Source organism: Cervus canadensis, chromosome 9 (assembly GCF_019320065.1).
Source record: "Cervus canadensis isolate Bull #8, Minnesota chromosome 9, ASM1932006v1, whole genome shotgun sequence".
NCBI lineage: Eukaryota > Metazoa > Chordata > Mammalia > Artiodactyla > Cervidae > Cervus > Cervus canadensis.
In genome coordinates, this window is record NC_057394.1 from 3551333 (window position 1) to 3567214 (window position 15882).

General features: G+C 43.3%; 2 protein-coding genes across 6 annotated transcripts in view; one reads left to right on the forward strand and one right to left on the reverse strand.

Moving 5' to 3' along the window:
- The window catches only part of ABHD13 (abhydrolase domain containing 13), a 19743-nt gene extending 15734 nt beyond the window's left edge, over positions 1–4009 (reverse strand). The window contains exon 1 of one of the 2 annotated variants that reach the window (XM_043477768.1): positions 3860–4009. The gene's annotated coding sequence lies outside the window, so the exon portion shown is untranslated. Of the gene's footprint in view, positions 1–1517; positions 1649–3859 lie in introns of those variants that run through there. The other variant, XM_043477769.1, reaches the window with a different exon arrangement.
- On the forward strand, positions 1938–13182 carry LIG4 (DNA ligase 4). 4 transcript variants are annotated; one of them, XM_043477767.1, is made up of 2 exons: positions 1938–2060; positions 9080–13182. In XM_043477767.1, the coding sequence occupies exon 2, from the start codon at positions 9108–9110 to the stop codon at positions 11841–11843; it is 2736 nt and encodes a 911-aa protein (XP_043333702.1). In that variant the 5' UTR covers positions 1938–2060; positions 9080–9107; the 3' UTR covers positions 11844–13182. The 4 variants fall into 4 exon arrangements, with proteins under 4 accessions (XP_043333702.1, XP_043333699.1, XP_043333701.1 ...); XM_043477764.1 differs by lacking the exon at positions 1938–2060 and adding an exon at positions 4136–4225; XM_043477766.1 differs by lacking the exon at positions 1938–2060 and adding an exon at positions 4255–4473.
- Positions 13183–15882: the final 2700 nt, after the last annotated feature.

The following is a 15882-nucleotide window of genomic DNA, read 5'->3' on the forward strand; positions in this document are numbered from 1 at the left end:
CCTGAGGTGTGTCTGAGAAGATGGGAGGAAGGCCAAGATGCGTATGTTCAGATATTCACAATCTGGCTTCCTTTCCTCATTCCAAAGGAAACTATCAATGGCAGGCAGTGTCTGTGTGATGGGAAGGAGCCTGTTTCCAAGCTCGGTATGTTAATAGCTAGGTGGCTTTTGCCAACCCATTTTCCCTCTCTAAATATATGTCTCCTCCTAGGTAAAAAGGGGATCAAACACCTAATTAAAACTCGGCTGAGATCAAATGTAATACAGTGCGTTGATAAACGCAGCTCCTTGTAGGAGACAGAATTTAAAGCATTCTACTTACCTACGAGAGCAGACCAGGAGAAAGTACAACTAGCAGGTCTGCTCGACTTGGATTTTAAATAATGGCAGGACTCGCTGGAGAATACCTGAGTCCTTGCACACAGGAAGTAAAGAGGGCGACGCCTTCTTTTTTTCTGTCAAAACCCAGCGCGGGTGGCAGTTCCTTCAGAAAGCCTTTCCTGGACCTCTGCTCCCTACTGCCAACCACGCCACGTCCTGCAGTTTGCACAAACTCACGCGGTGGCACTTCCTAGTGTAGCCTAACTCACCTGCTTTACACGGGCTGCGGATTCCTTGATGACAGTGACATCACCTTACAGAAATCCGCCTAAAGATTTTCAGGAGATTGAGCAAAGCTGGGCACCCAGTAAGCCTCTATTAACAACGACTGGGTTGAGCGGTCTAGGTCGTCAGCAGGACAAGAACACTAGACGGTCAACAGTGACATCTTATTTACTTCTTATTTGGAACAAAACTTAACCTTTTAGCAAAAAAGACATGCGAGCAATCTAAGCCTGCCCACGAAAAATAATTAACTAATCCATGCCGAGTGACACCAGCAGTAAGATGTCACGAAAAGCGAGCCTGACACTTAAGAGCCCACATTTCCTTCTGTCTTTCCATTGAGTCCCTACTACAGGGTGAAGGTAACTAAGGTAATTCAAAGAGCCGTTGAATAATAAGACGTGTTGGGGGGGGGGGCGGTTGTGACGCCTTGGGCAGTAAACTCTCGTGATGCATTTTGCAGAAAAATATCCATACACGTTGCTGACACGGGCGTCTGCAGCCAGACAGACTTTCAACTCCGCGGGGGTGCTCCTAGGCGGCTCCGTCAGCGCCCCGAAGTTCCTGCCCCGACAGCCGCGGCTCTCACGGCCTGTCCCCGACGTGAGCGGCCCAGGCCGCCCCCAGCCCCCTGAGCCCTGGGAGCAGAGCTCCGGCCGCACCCGTCCCGAGGGTGGGCGGGCCGGAGCGGGGGGCGCTGGGGTTCGCGCGCGTCTCTGCAGACGCCGCGGACAGCGGCTCTCAGACGCGCCCCGGGCCCCCTCCAGGCCCGCAGGGCACAGGCGCGTCCCAGGCGCCCACAGCGGCGTCTGTCAGGGCTTCTCCTGCCCCCTCAGCCGGCGGAGGCGCCCCCGCACGGCCCCGCGGCGAACAGCTCCCCGCAGGCCCCCCACCGGCCGCCCCGCACTCACTCAGACCCGCGGGCAGGCCGCGCACTCGGGAGCCGGCGCCGCGCAGCAGCGTCCCCCGGCGCCGCTTCCGTCGCTCCTCATCGTCCTCCTCCTCCGCCTCCCGCCGCGGGGCCGCCGCTGCCGCCGCCGTCGCCACGGTCCGGCCCCGAGCTCCCGCGGCGCCGCGCTCGGCTCCCCCACTTCCGGCTCACGCTCAGTGTCGCCGGCAAATGCCCCCGCCGGCTCCCACATCACCTGCTCTGGCCCTTCCTCCCGGAGCGGGGAAGGCGGCCCCCGCCCTCCTGGGCATGCGCAGAGACGGCGGCCCGGTAGGGGCGGGGGAGTGGGGGTGGGGAGGAAGTCCCCGGCGACGGAGGCCCGGGACGGACAAGATAGCGCGAGGCCGGGTACCGCGTGCGATCGCGGTGGGCTGGGTACCCTCGCCGTGGGTGTCAGGCATCCGAGCACCGGTAGGCCTCCCGCCCTGCCTCTGAGGCCTCAGGATCTGCTGCAGGACGCTTTTCTTCCCGAAGAAAGAGTGTCTGCCCCAGAAGGTTGTTAGAGGTATGGCAGTGAGTTCCGGCACTTCCATAAGGGCTTCCATAAGGGCACTTAACTTCTTGTCTTCTTCCAGCCCAGCCCGCTCCTACCTTCGTCAGGGTGCACCGTAATTGGTTGCATGTTTTATCAGGCCCCGAGACCTGGACCACTTAGACGGCCCTTTTATTTAAAAAAAAAAAAAAAAGAAAGAAAGAAAGAAAAAAAAATTCAAAACTACCTTTTGCAACTTTTTACAAAAACCCAAGACCGTGGCAACAGCTCTAGGGCCCCCTAACAAGACCTTGGAAGTGATCACACAAATGGGAGCCTGAAGCTGGAACGTCGTGACTGTCACGGTCAACCCCCTGCGCACCAAGTTGTACCGAATTGTTTGTTTATAGGTGTCTGTCTCCTGTCAGTCCCTATTCTCCGAACTCTGTTTTGTATCTACAGAGGATATGTCATACTGTTTTCTTAAAATGTGAAATCGCTACCAGATTGAGAGCTCCAGCTCACAGAGGCTCTTGATAATAATTCCTGTTATTACCTGATAAGCACCACCCACCAAGACAGACGACCGCTTACGAAAATAAACTAATAATCAAAGCAACTCTAACAGATACTTAATGAAAAACTGTTGATTCTCTTTGAACCAGGCATTAGAAAGGCTACAATAACAGGGTAAATTGGAGAGTGGGATTTGAATCAACTTGAGAGTTTGGTTTCGTGATTCATGGGTCCCTTGTTACATCACTAGTACAGAGCACAGTCCCCAACATTACAGAAGCTCAATAGATGCTGAACAAGGTACAAAAATGTACACGAATGCCTTTGCAGAAGATGGGCATGTAGGGGATCCTTTAACTTAACACAGTTGGATATTCCTCCCAAGTACATGGATAAGTTGACTAGTAGGTGGGAGAATTACCCACGAAACAGTACCATGTGACTTTACAAGTCAAGTGATTTCAGGGAAATATTCAGTCAATATAGGTGAATTAAACATATAAAGAAATTAACTGTTGGGCTAGAAGGAGCTAGACCTCAGTCTAGCTTTACTACATATTAGTACTGTGAATTAAATGTGTGTTAGTTTGTAAAAAGAGGTTTTTGTACATTAGACAACTCCTAAGGGCACTTAACGGCTTCAAGATGTATTCTTCAAGCCTGTTGCAGCAAAATTTCATTTTAAAGCAATAGTATTTTATGCTAAAATGAAGTGTCTAATTCTGAAAGTTGTTTCCTCCTACACTTTATGAATAAATTCTCAGTTCTCCATGGTGGAAGAGGACAAACCATAAGAAGATACTGGTGGAAATCTACAGCTTCTAGAACATAAGGATTCGGTTTGTTTTCATTTCTCAATTTTGCATATGTAGTACAATTACAATATCATAGTAGCTGCTCAATAAAGATTTGTGGCATGGTTTTATTTTGAATCCTTGAATATAAACTAGAAGTCCACAATTGATTTTCGAATATGCAACTGTTTATATTATGAATTATACATTTTTTATTCTTATGAATTAGACGAGAACTCATCACAGTTGCACCATCATGAAAAACACATAGGAAAGCACAGGCTTAGACAATTTTGCAAAAGCATAGTTTTCCACTTAAATGAAACAGCAGACGTTTGGGGAAGGAAGACGCCCTCTTCCCCCGAGAGGTTTCACAACCACAGAAATGAGAGTTGGTACCATTCTTTACACATAGGGAGCAAAACTCGAGAGGTGGTCACCTGCCAAGAGCAGCCTAAAAAGAGAGGCACTGGCTCAAAGTGCCAATAACGAGCCAGTGGACAGAGTGTTTTGCGGTCTTACTTCGGGACGAAATCCACTCTCGCAGGTCAACCGTTTGCAAATAGGATCTGCCGCTGAGGCCAACCGGATATGTGTTTGTAACCACACTGTAACCCCCGCTGCCTCCGGTCCTCCGCAGCGGAGCCAGGCGGGAGGTCCTCCCCGAGCCTGCCGGAAGGTTTACTGCGCCTGCGCACATCGTCTCCCTGACATCACAGCCTCTGGACCTCGCAAGGTGCAGATGGCGCTTGCGCACAGCATCCCTATTAAGTCGGGACCGCCCCGTCCACAGGTAAGCGACTGCGCCTGCGCAGGGGGCAGCTGCCGGAAGCGGCCTTCCGCCTCCCTGCTTCCGGTTTGGTGGCGGCGCCTGGGATTTCGGGTCAGGTAGGAGGCTCTTGCGGTGGCGGGGGAGGGACCTCGGATTCCGGGGAGGGCCCAGAGGTGAGGCGAAGGCAGGACAAGTGTTGCCGGGGAGGCAAGGGCCGTGTCTCGTCTTCTCAGTCCAGTTACGCTGTGGTCTTGAGAGTTCAGGTTTCTCCTTGGTCCTTCGGTTCACCCGCCGGCGTCCCCAGGTGAGGGGGCGTCGATGCCCTGGCGACGCGCTGAGTTAGAAGCCCCGTCTCGGCTTCAAGGTGCTTGCTCGGGACCCCACCCTTGGGACGTGGGGCGAGGGAGTGTAGTGCCTTTGACTCTCAAGAACCGTGTTGGCTGCTTGAATTAACAAGATTCTGGCGCCCACCCTGCCAACTGGGGACCCTCGTACGCAGTTGATGGGAGTAGTGTGGGCCCTTCAGTGATTTTTCACGGGAGTCTGGCCTGAGGGATATGAGCGAGTGTGGGCTTGGAGGGAATGCTTGTTTCTCTTCATACACTGGTTTTTTTCCTCACGACTAATTTCTTTGTCCTGAGGTTCTTCCAGAATATCACAAAGTGCTGTGGAACGTGGGCTATTTTAATCCCTTTTGTCTTGTCGAGGGTTGTACAGTCACTTTCTCTCCAATAAAATAGCGTTGACGCCTCTCCCATATTCACAGAATAAAACCTCGCTAGTTTGTTTTGTTTTCACTTCAGGAGGATCTAGGCAGCAGTTGAATGGATGATGAGTCATTATTAATACTAATTCTTGTATTCATTCTGTTAAGAGCTTTGCTTGGTACTTTGTAATATTTATGTTTTCAGGTTTTTTTTTTTTTCTCGAACCAACAAACATTATAGTACTGAAATCAGTCAGGGGCTTATTAAATGTCATATACTACGTTAAGCATCTTATGTAAATTGTCAGATGTCATCCTAATTTACATGTAGTTATCAACCTCACTTAACACTTAAGGAAACTTAGAGAAGTTAAATAGTAGAGAAATTAAATAGTGCGTCATATCACACAGCTAATAAGTGTTAGACCTCACACTTAAACTCGGATTTATTGGACTTCTGAGCCCTAAGCACAAACTTGTTTGTTTTGCCTTTTCACAAATCAAAAACATCAGCTAAAATGCTCAGATTCCAAAAAATAAGAGTGTGTAAAAAAGCAGTGGAAATACTAATATTTGACTTTTTGTACAGTTTTCATAAGTAAAAATTTTCAAAGTGTGTTCTTTTTATATTAATTTTGGAATCTTGGTTATCTATGTGACAGCCTCAGGACCATGTATAGATCTGCGTCATTATGTGGTTCTCACCACTCCTGTCATTTGAGTCCTTGCCTGGGGACTTTCTCAGGGAAACTGACTTTGAGTTCGTGGTAGAATCTACAGATAGATCAGAACCCGTACACCAGACGAGCATTCAAAGAAGTGTTTCTCAACATACTTCATTTTATACATACTGTATATGAATTGTAAACAGGGCATTGTGTGTCATAATGTGCTGGGTTGAGGGAGCAGGTCTAACCAGGTGGTGCAGTCAGTTATGCAAATGAGACAGCAAGGGGAAGCCAGCTCTGGTATTCAAAGATAAAAGACTCAGCATTGTGGTCTTCTTCTGGCCTGACTGGCTGGGTAGAAGTTGGGTTTCCTTTGCCAGGAATTTGACTTGAGAAGGGAGACTGTTTTTGCCTATTCGCCCCCAAATGGATGTTGTTCACCTTCCCCAAAGTGGTTATGACTGTTGAATGTTTTAACCAAACACCCCACCATTTGTGTGTGTGTGTGGGTGTGTGATCAGCTCCTGGCTTGCCCTGGTGTGCTTTTCCAGGACCTCAGCTCCACATTTCAGTAATTCATTGGACAAGCCGATGAACTCCTATGTGCCAATTTATGTGGTACAAATTACACCAAATTCTAACTTCCAGAGACTGACAGTTTAGTAAATGTGGTATGGTGATTGATTCCTTGTGCCAACTGCTAGGTTACATGGCCTTGTGCTAACATTATAAGATTCCCTTTTGCTTCCTGGGGTAGGGAATTTCCTGGACTCTGTACCACAAGGGATCTCCCCACTCCTGGAAGCAGCTTTGGCTCCCTGCCCTCTGAGCTACTTGAGAACTTGCCAAGAAGTGTCTGAAACTATAAGATAAGGCATTCTTCAGATTCTTAGAGTACACATTTTACTTAAATCTTTTTTGGGAAAGTGAAAGAGGAGAGTGAAAAAGTTGGCTTAAAGTTCAACATTCAGAAAACTAAGATCATGGCTTCCGGTCCCATCACTTCATGGCAAGTAGATGGGGAAACAGTGGAAACAGTGGCTGACTTCATTTTGGGGGGCTCCAAAATCACTGCAGATGGTGATTGCAGCCATCAAATTGAAAGACTCTTACTCCTTGGAGGGAAAGTTTGACCAACCTAGACAGCATATTAAAAAGCAGAGACCTTACTTTGTCAACAAAGGTCTGTCTAGTCAAGGCTATGGTTTTTCCAGTAGTAATGTATAGATGGATGTGAGAGTTGGACTATAAAAGCTGAGCACCGAAGAATTGCTGCTTTTGAACTGTGGTGTTGGAGAAGACTCTTGAGAGTCCCTTGGACTGTAAGGAGATCCAACAAATCCATCCTGAAGGAGATCAGTCCTGGGTGTTCATTGGAAGGACTGATGTTGAAACTGAAACTCCAATACTTTGGCCACCTGATGGGAAGAGCTGACTCATTGGAAAAGACCCTGATGCTGGGAAAGATTGAGGGCAGGAGGAGAAGGGGACGACAGAGGATGAGATGGTTGGATGGCATCACCAACTCAATGGACATGGGTTTGGGTAGACTCCTGGAGTTGGTGATGGACAGGGAGGCCTGGTATGCTGCGGTTCATGGGGTCACAGAGTTGGACACGACTGAACAACTGAACTGAACTGAGTATATTTTTGTGTTACATAGTTTAAACCATATTAAAATAGTTCTGTTATAGATTTTAATAGAACATGAATGAATATTCAAAGCTTCAAAGTAATTTTATGCTTGTGGTAAACACTTTAGCAAATATTGTAGACCCTAGTCCAGCAAGGTCCCCATTTTTTCCTCAGTGTCTTTATTTTTTTATTTTATTTTTTTTTTATTAGTTGGAGGCTAATTACTTCACAACATTTCAGTGGGTTTTGTCATACATTGATATGAATCAGCCATAGAGTTACACGTATTCCCCATCCCAATCCCCCCTCTATTTTTTTTATTATTATTATTTTTTTAGAGAACTTCTTGCTGGTACAGTCATTTCATTAAAATACTTCTGGCATGTAGATAGACATGACAAATCACAACCTGAAACTCCATCCTCTAAAGAACCTCAAAGAACAGTACAGTGGTGTAGCATAACCCATGTGGAACTTCTATAGTAATTTTTGATATCCCCAAAGTGCAAAAATAGCTAGCATTTACATAGCCCATACTGTGTGCCAACTACTATTTTAAGTACTTTACATATATATGATAACTCATGATAACCCTATGAGGACAGTACAAGAGTAGTTACTCCATTTACAGATGAAGAAGCTGAACCAGAGATCGAGCAATTTGCCTAAAGTCACATCGGTTACTTAGGCTCTCAGGTCTTTGCTCTTAGAGTTGATTAATGTGGAGCCTTTGGCCAGTGATCTTTATTATTTTTTAAAAATGAATTTTGCTTTAAAGATACACTGAAACCTGCTTTATGTTTATTTGTACTTAGGTGGTGGTGGTGGTATCTGGCTCTTGCAACCTCATGGACGGTAGCCCACAGGCTCCTTTGTCCATGGGATTTCCCAGGCAGGAATACTGGAGTGGGTTGCCATTTTCTTCTCCACTGCAGTGACTTTAGAAGATTCTTCAGTGAGAAGCTCTGTCTCATGGCATTTTACTTTTGTTATATTTTTATTAAAGCAATTAGCACTTTATAATCATTCCCATAGCGTCCTCTTTTCATTACAGAATGTGCACCTAAAGCAGAAGCATACTGTATTTACCCATAGCACAGTGTCTAGCCCATATGTAGTCAGCAGGTGGTTTGAGGATTACTGGCATGAGAATATGAGCCAAAAAGCTGTGCTAATGAATTTAAATTTGTGAAACTGTATGAACTGTGATGCTCGAGTTGAGAGATAGGTAAAGTTAGAATTTTATGGGGAGGGTATTTTGATTTGGGCTTTGGCTGCCAGAGTGACTTGTCAAAGCAGTGAAGTGATAGTGAACAGTCATAGACTTTGTCAGGAAGGAGAGGGTGCTTATTTGGAGGGGAAGGGGTCTGGATTATCTATGCACAAGGTCAGTTCAGCCAGATTTCAATTCAGTGAACCAGTGATTTGGTAAAAACATGATTTTAAGAAGTTTTTTTCCTACATATAATGGATAAACAACAAGGTCCTTCTGTATAGCACAGGGAACTATATTCAATAACCTGTGATAAACCATAATTTAAAAAGAAGGAAAAAATTACACACACATATATATGTATAATTGAATCACTTTGCTCTACAGCAGAAATATACACAGCGTTGTAAATCAACTATAATAAAAAATGCGCTAAAATGTGAAAAATTGTTTGTAAAAAAAAAAAAAAGATTGTTTCTGACGCTGTACGATGGTGGTCTGAAAGAAAAAGAAGAGAAATACAAGAAAAGACCTCAGGAGCCCAGAAATGAACTGGGATTGAAGCAAAATAGTTGATTATCATTCAGTGTAGAGGTTGCAAAGAGATGTCATTTATAGCATTGATCTGTTTTCACTTAATAAATGTTACTGAACATTTATTATAAACCACACACTCTCTATAAGGTCTTTACATTAAATATTTAGTTGAGTTTTATCTTTTAAAGTTACTCTCTTTTTGCTTTACCAGATAAATCAGAAGATTCACCATCGCTTCTATGGCTGCCTCACAAACCTCACAGACTGTTGCATCTCACGTTCCTTTTGCAGATTTATGTTCAACTTTAGAACGAATACAGAAAAGTAAAGGGCGTGCAGAAAAAGTCAGACACTTCAAAGAATTTTTAGATTCTTGGAGAAAATTTCATGATGCCCTTCATAAGAACCAAAAAGATGTCACAGATTCTTTTTATCCAGCCATGAGACTTATTCTTCCTCAGCTGGAAAGAGAGAGAATGGCCTATGGAATCAAAGAAACTATGCTGGCTAAGCTTTATATTGAATTGCTTAACTTGCCTCGAGATGGAAAAGATGCCCTTAAACTTTTGAACTACAGAACACCGACTGGAACCCGTGGAGACGCTGGAGACTTTGCGATGATTGCATACTTTGTATTGAAACCCAGATGTCTACAGAAAGGAAGCCTAAGCATTCAGCAAGTAAATGACATTTTAGACTCCATTGCCAGCAATAATTCTGCCAAAAGGAAAGACCTAATGAAGAAGAGTGTTCTTCAGCTTATAACTCAGAGTTCAGCACTTGAACAAAAGTGGCTGATACGGATGATTGTTAAGGACCTAAAGCTTGGCTTCAGTCAGCAAACTATATTTTCTGTTTTTCACAGTGACGCTGTCGAGTTGCATAATGTCACCACAGATCTGGAGAAGGTCTGTAGGCAACTGCACGATCCCTCAGTGGGACTCAGTGACATTTCCATCACCTTATTCTCTGCCTTTAAACCCATGCTGGCCGCTATAGCAGATATCGAGCGAATAGAGAAGGACATGAAACACCAGAGTTTCTACATCGAAACCAAGTTGGACGGCGAGCGGATGCAGACGCACAAGAGTGGGGGTGTGTACCGGTACTTCTCTCGCAATGGGTACAACTATGAGGACCAGTTTGGTGCTTCCCCACAGGAAGGGTCCCTCACACCATTCATTCATGATGCATTCAAAACAGATGTGCTGAACTGTATCCTTGATGGTGAGATGATGGCCTACAACCCTAACACACAGACTTTTATGCAAAAGGGAAATAAGTTTGATATCAAAAGAATGGTGGAAGATTCTGAGCTGCAGACTTGTTATTGTGTTTTTGATGTGTTGATGGTTAATGATAAAAAGCTAGGACATGAGACCCTGAAAAAAAGGTATGAAATTCTTAATAGTGTTTTCACACCCATACCAGGTAGGATAGAAATAGTGCAGAAAACACAAGCTCATACCAAGAAAGAAGTAATTGATGCTTTGAATGAAGCGATAGATAAAAGAGAAGAGGGGATCATGGTAAAACACCCGCTGTCCATTTACAAGCCGGATAAAAGAGGTGAAGGATGGTTAAAAATTAAACCAGAGTATGTCGATGGACTGATGGATGAGCTGGACATCTTAATCATTGGTGGCTACTGGGGGAAGGGTGCCCGGGGTGGGATGATGTCTCATTTTTTGTGCGCTGTGGCAGAGAAGCCCCCTTCTGGTGAAAAACCGTCAGTGTTTCATACTCTGTGTCGCGTTGGCTCGGGTTACACCATGAAAGAACTGTATGACCTGGGTTTGAAGTTGGCCAAACACTGGAAGCCTTTTCATAGGAAAGCCCCACCAAGCAACATTCTCTGTGGAACAGAGAAGCCAGAGGTCTACATCGAGCCTTGCAATTCAGTCATTGTTCAGGTTAAGGCCGCAGAGATCGTCCCCAGTGACATGTATAAAACCGGCTGCACATTGCGTTTTCCACGGATTGAGAAGATAAGAGAAGACAAAGAATGGTACGAATGTACATCCCTGGAGGACTTAGAGCAACTTCGAGGGAAAGCCTGTGGAAAGCTCGTGTCCAGACACCTTTACATGGGTGGTGATGACGAACCACAAGAGAAAAAGCGGAAAGCTGCCCCAAAGATGAAGAAAGTCATTGGAATTATTGAGCACCTAAAAGCTCCCAACCTTTCTAATATCAACAGGGTTTCTACTGTGTTTGAAGACGTGGAGTTTTGTGTCATGAGTGGAACCAGCAGCCATCCCAAGCCTGACCTGGAGAGCAGAATCGCTGAACTGGGTGGTTACATAGTACAGAATCCAGGCCCAGACACGTACTGTGTGATCGCAGGGTCTGAGAACATTCGAGTGAAGAATATCATCTCTTCAGATAAACACGATGTCGTCAAGCCAGAGTGGCTGCTAGAGTGTTTTAGGACCAGAAGCTGTGTGCCCTGGCAACCCCGCTTCATGATCCACATGTGCCCGTCGACAAAGCAGCACTTTGCCCAGGAATATGACCAATACGGGGATAGTTACTTTGTTGACACAGATTTGCACCAACTGAAGGAAGTGTTTTCAGGAATTAAAAATGCTGGTGAGCAGACTCCTGGGGAGATGAGTCCTGTGATTGCTGATTTGGAACACAGGTATTCCTGGGCCAGTGCACCTCTTAGCTTGTTTAGACACCACACCATTTATTTGGACTTGTACGCTGTCATCAATGACTTAAGTACCAGAATCAAGGGAGCTAGGTTAGCCATCACAGCCTTGGAACTTCGATTTCATGGAGCGCAGGTAGTTTCTTGTTTGGCTGAGGGGGTGTCTCACGTGATTGTTGGGGAGGACCAGAGTCGGATTGCAGACTTGAAAGCTCTCCGAAGGACTCTTAAGAGGAAGTTTAAAATCTTACAAGAATGTTGGGTCACTCTATCAATAGACAAGTGTGAATTACAGGAGGAAAATCAATATTTGGTCTGAAGCTGGCTTTCCTAGTGAGGCAGGCCTCAGATCTGACCAACTCATTACAACAGATTATCATGATAAAATGTTAAACTATGTTTTATTTTCATCTTTTAAAAATCTGCGTAAAAAGTATTACTAGATACAGTCATCATAGCTTTAGATATAGAAAAGACACCTAGTGGCCCAATGTCAAGAAAGAAAATTTTTTAGCAGTGTAGTAAGTATTTCATTATTTTTATGACCAAGATGAAATAAAAAGTTTAACATTATAGTATCCTTATACAAATATAAAATTTTGACTCATATTAACAAAATAGATTTAGAAGCTTTTAGACCTTTTAGTGACCTAAACAGGATTTTCTGACGTCAAATAAAATTTTTAATAATGGCTTTTGTCTAATAAAAGCATTGCAAGAAAAATATTAGTTGGCATATTTGGATTTGTAAATACATCTTTTTAAGTTGAAGGCTAAAATTCCTCTTTTAAATGTGAAATGTGAACAAGTTTATTTTTTAAGGTTAAGTCAGGCTCATGAATAAAATACCTTGTTAATCAGGATGGGTGTGCACAGTCATGTTCGAGTCTTAACAACCCCATGGACTGTGGCCTTCCAGGCTCATCTGTCCATGGGATTTTTCCAGGCAAGAATATGGGAGTGGGTTGCCATTTCCTCCAAGGAATCTTCCCAGCCCAGGGATTGAACCCATGTCTCCCACATCCCTTGCATTGGCAGGCGGATTCTTTACCGTTGCACCACCTTAAAAGCCCCTTGTTAATTATGTTATTAGCTAAATCAGGGGAGATTGAGTAATGGTCTGAAAACTTAAAGTTAGATCAGTTGGATTTTTTAAAACTCTTGGAATTTTAAACATACTTGGCCTACACTTAATTTTTTTTCTAAAATAGAGCATATTTTAAAGAAAACATTTTTATATGAATTTGTACTTCAGTATAAATAGTATTCACAAAGAGTGGTTTTCCTACATATGGCCCATTGAAAAGGTATTGGAATGGTATGTGTGTTGTAACTTTCTTTACAGAGAAGTAAATTGCTTTGATTTTTTTAAATAACTTATTTTTTCTTAGATTATTTAAAGTGTGTAGTATGTGTAAATATAAATATATTATGTCTGGATTTATGTACCAAATATGTAAAACCAAAATATGCCAAATTTTGGAATGCAGCCTATACATTTTGAAAAATATGTTTCATGACATCAGTTAAATACTTGGAATTTAGTACTTGAGAAACTGTGTGTAGATTGTTTGTAAGTAGTTATTTTATCCAAACAGGAACAAATGTATGTTATTTTGTTGTATTTCTTAATTTAAATAAAATATTTACTATGCTATTAAAATAATTTCATATGTTTATTTTCAAAAATTCATAATTGTTATTTTAGTCAAGTAGATGTTAAGGCAGCAATGTTATTTTGACTGATTTAAGTCAGTTCATGTTGAACGTCCTTTGTGTTTCATATTACTAAATGAGCTTTATTAGAAATTTTAAATTTGTATAGTTTTATACAATGTCTATTGAGAAAAATTGCAAAATATGTGTAGTGAAGAGAAAAGTACACAATTTTACCACCAAAGATAATAACATCTACTATTTTAGGTTATTGATGATAAGGAAAGTACAGAATACGTGTTTTCAGTCTCAACAAGTATAAAATAAGCTCTCATGCTTTATGTGACTAGCTTTTCTCAGTGGATGGTGAGAGTATTTACGGTCCCTGAGCTGTACCAGTTGCTGCACTGTATTCCGTTGACTGGCCTGTGATGTGCTGCAGCCGGCCCTCATTGGCTTCCAGGTTACTTACCATCTCACCTGTACTTCTTTCCTAGCGGGCATTGCAGTAAATTGTTTACATTATTAGAAATGGGATTGCTGATTCCAAGTTACGTATTTTTCAGTGATTTGAGACACATTGTGAAATTCTGGCAAGAATGCCGTTCTAGAGTCTCCTCGTCTTTAAATGCTGGAGAGCTCAGTGTCTAGACCTGTTCTCCCTCTTTTCAGTCCACAAGTGTTCGAATCCTGCCCAGTGGCTTTAAATGCGCTGATGACTCCCACATTTCTTTAGTTCCAGTTTCTTTGCTTAACTTGAGTTCACATATCTCACCATTTACATAGCATCACATGAAATCCTGTAGCCCTCTCAACCTGTCCAACCATAATTATTATTTTTTTTAATCATAGAAGAAAATGGTAAATGCAACAAGGAGGCTAACATAATGAACCTGTATGTGCATATCACCCATTATCAACAATTAGCAATTAGCAGTCTTTTTCATATATATAGACCTCTGAATTATTTTGAAGCAGCCTTAGATCACATAATTTCGTTGATATTTCATAGTAGACTTCTTGATTTCTCAAACACCTTTTTAAAAAAAATTTGAATCTTCTGTCCCTTATTAATTCCTGAATATTCAGGAACTAAGAGGAGAGGCAAGCCTTTCCCGGGACTGAGGAATGCATGCATTTCCTTCGTTAGTTTCCTCATATGTTAGTTTCTCCATACAGTGATAAGTAACTATTTACGATCCTCTTCCTTATTATGAACCATATGGTAAAAGTGATTCTTTACAACCCTCTCTTTGATAAGGATCAGCTTGTGTTTTGTAAGTCTGGAATTTTAATCTTTACCTTTGCTGAGAATAACTACCTTGTAAGATGGTATATATGCCCACACCATGTTGATTAAAACACCTTTGCTCCATCAGAGCTGGGGTCCCTGTGTCTTTCTTTCTCTATTTCTGGCTGATTGGAGCGCGAAGGCCGGCTGCATAACCCAGGGACTATTAGCCTCTTTCCTTTCACTTTCTCATCATTGACTCCAGACCACCAGGTTCTGGTCCATTAAGGGACCAACAGTACATATATACTTATCCATTCTTTTTCAGATTCTTTTCCCATTTAGGTTATTATAAAGTATTGGGCAGAGTTTCCTATGCTATACAGCAGATCTTTGTTGGTTATCTATTTCAAGTAAAGCAGTGTGTACACGTCCAAGTGTGTACATCCCAAACTCCCCGTCTGCCCCTCACCCTAACTCTTCCCTGTGGCAATCTGAAATTCATTCTCCAAGTCTGTGGGTCTGATTCTGTTTTATAAAATAAGCAAACTAGACCTCATCCACACAGTTCCCCACTTCACTAAATTGTACGTCTACTCACCAGGCTGCTCAGCTAGCTTCATCCCTGACTCCATCTGCTCTCATAACTTCGGTGCATAGCATATCTTGTTAGATCCAGCCTCCAAACACATTCACCACTTAGGGTAACTGTTGGGGTCCAGCCCCAGCAGGATCCAGGGGAACCCTCAGGATGAACGGCGTCGGCGAATGAGAGACAGACAAAGCCCGGGGCTGAGTCTGGAGTTTATTTTTGCATGGCCCCTTTATACCCTTAACAACGTCTTTGGGGGAAGTGCATGTTGCTCACACACAGGTCATCTCAAAACATTACAGCAACTTGACCTTCAACAGAAACAGGCTGTCACCCACATACTTTTTGTTCACAAGAGTCTTTCTTATCATTTGGCCTTCAGGCCTGCTAACTTACGGCTTGCACCTGGTGTGACTTAAGCAACTTCAGTAGCAGACCCTGTTTTTCTTGTGATTAATCTATTTTCTTTCTAATAGGCGTCATCTCTATGGGAACTGGATAGGATTACATTTTTACAGAACAGAAATGCGAAGGATTGCAAAAACAGCAGATATAGCATAAAACAGGCTCTTAGTCTAAAAGTTAACTACCTGCAAGAAGTCGCCAGCTAATCTCTATCTAAAGTATTTTCTGTTAGGCACATTTGTGACTATTATTTGTGGAGCTTTTCTCACCCCGCGGAGGGGCCTATGCTTAATAGTTTCTTTTGTTAGTGTACCGTGCTTAGGATGTTTAGAACAATCATGAGCATTTTTTGCAATGAGAGCACACGTTTATCAAACAAGCCAGAATGCCAGCAAAAGGGTTTGAATGGAAGCATTTCCTTCATCCCTGGCCCTTTCATAGGGTACCAGCGTCCAGGAGATTTATTAATTAGGG

What these genes read in the sequence shown, in the direction of transcription:
- LIG4 (XM_043477767.1), top strand. Translation starts at nt 9,108, where the DNA reads ATGGCTGCCTCACAAACCTCACAGACTGTTGCATCTCACGTTCCTTTT.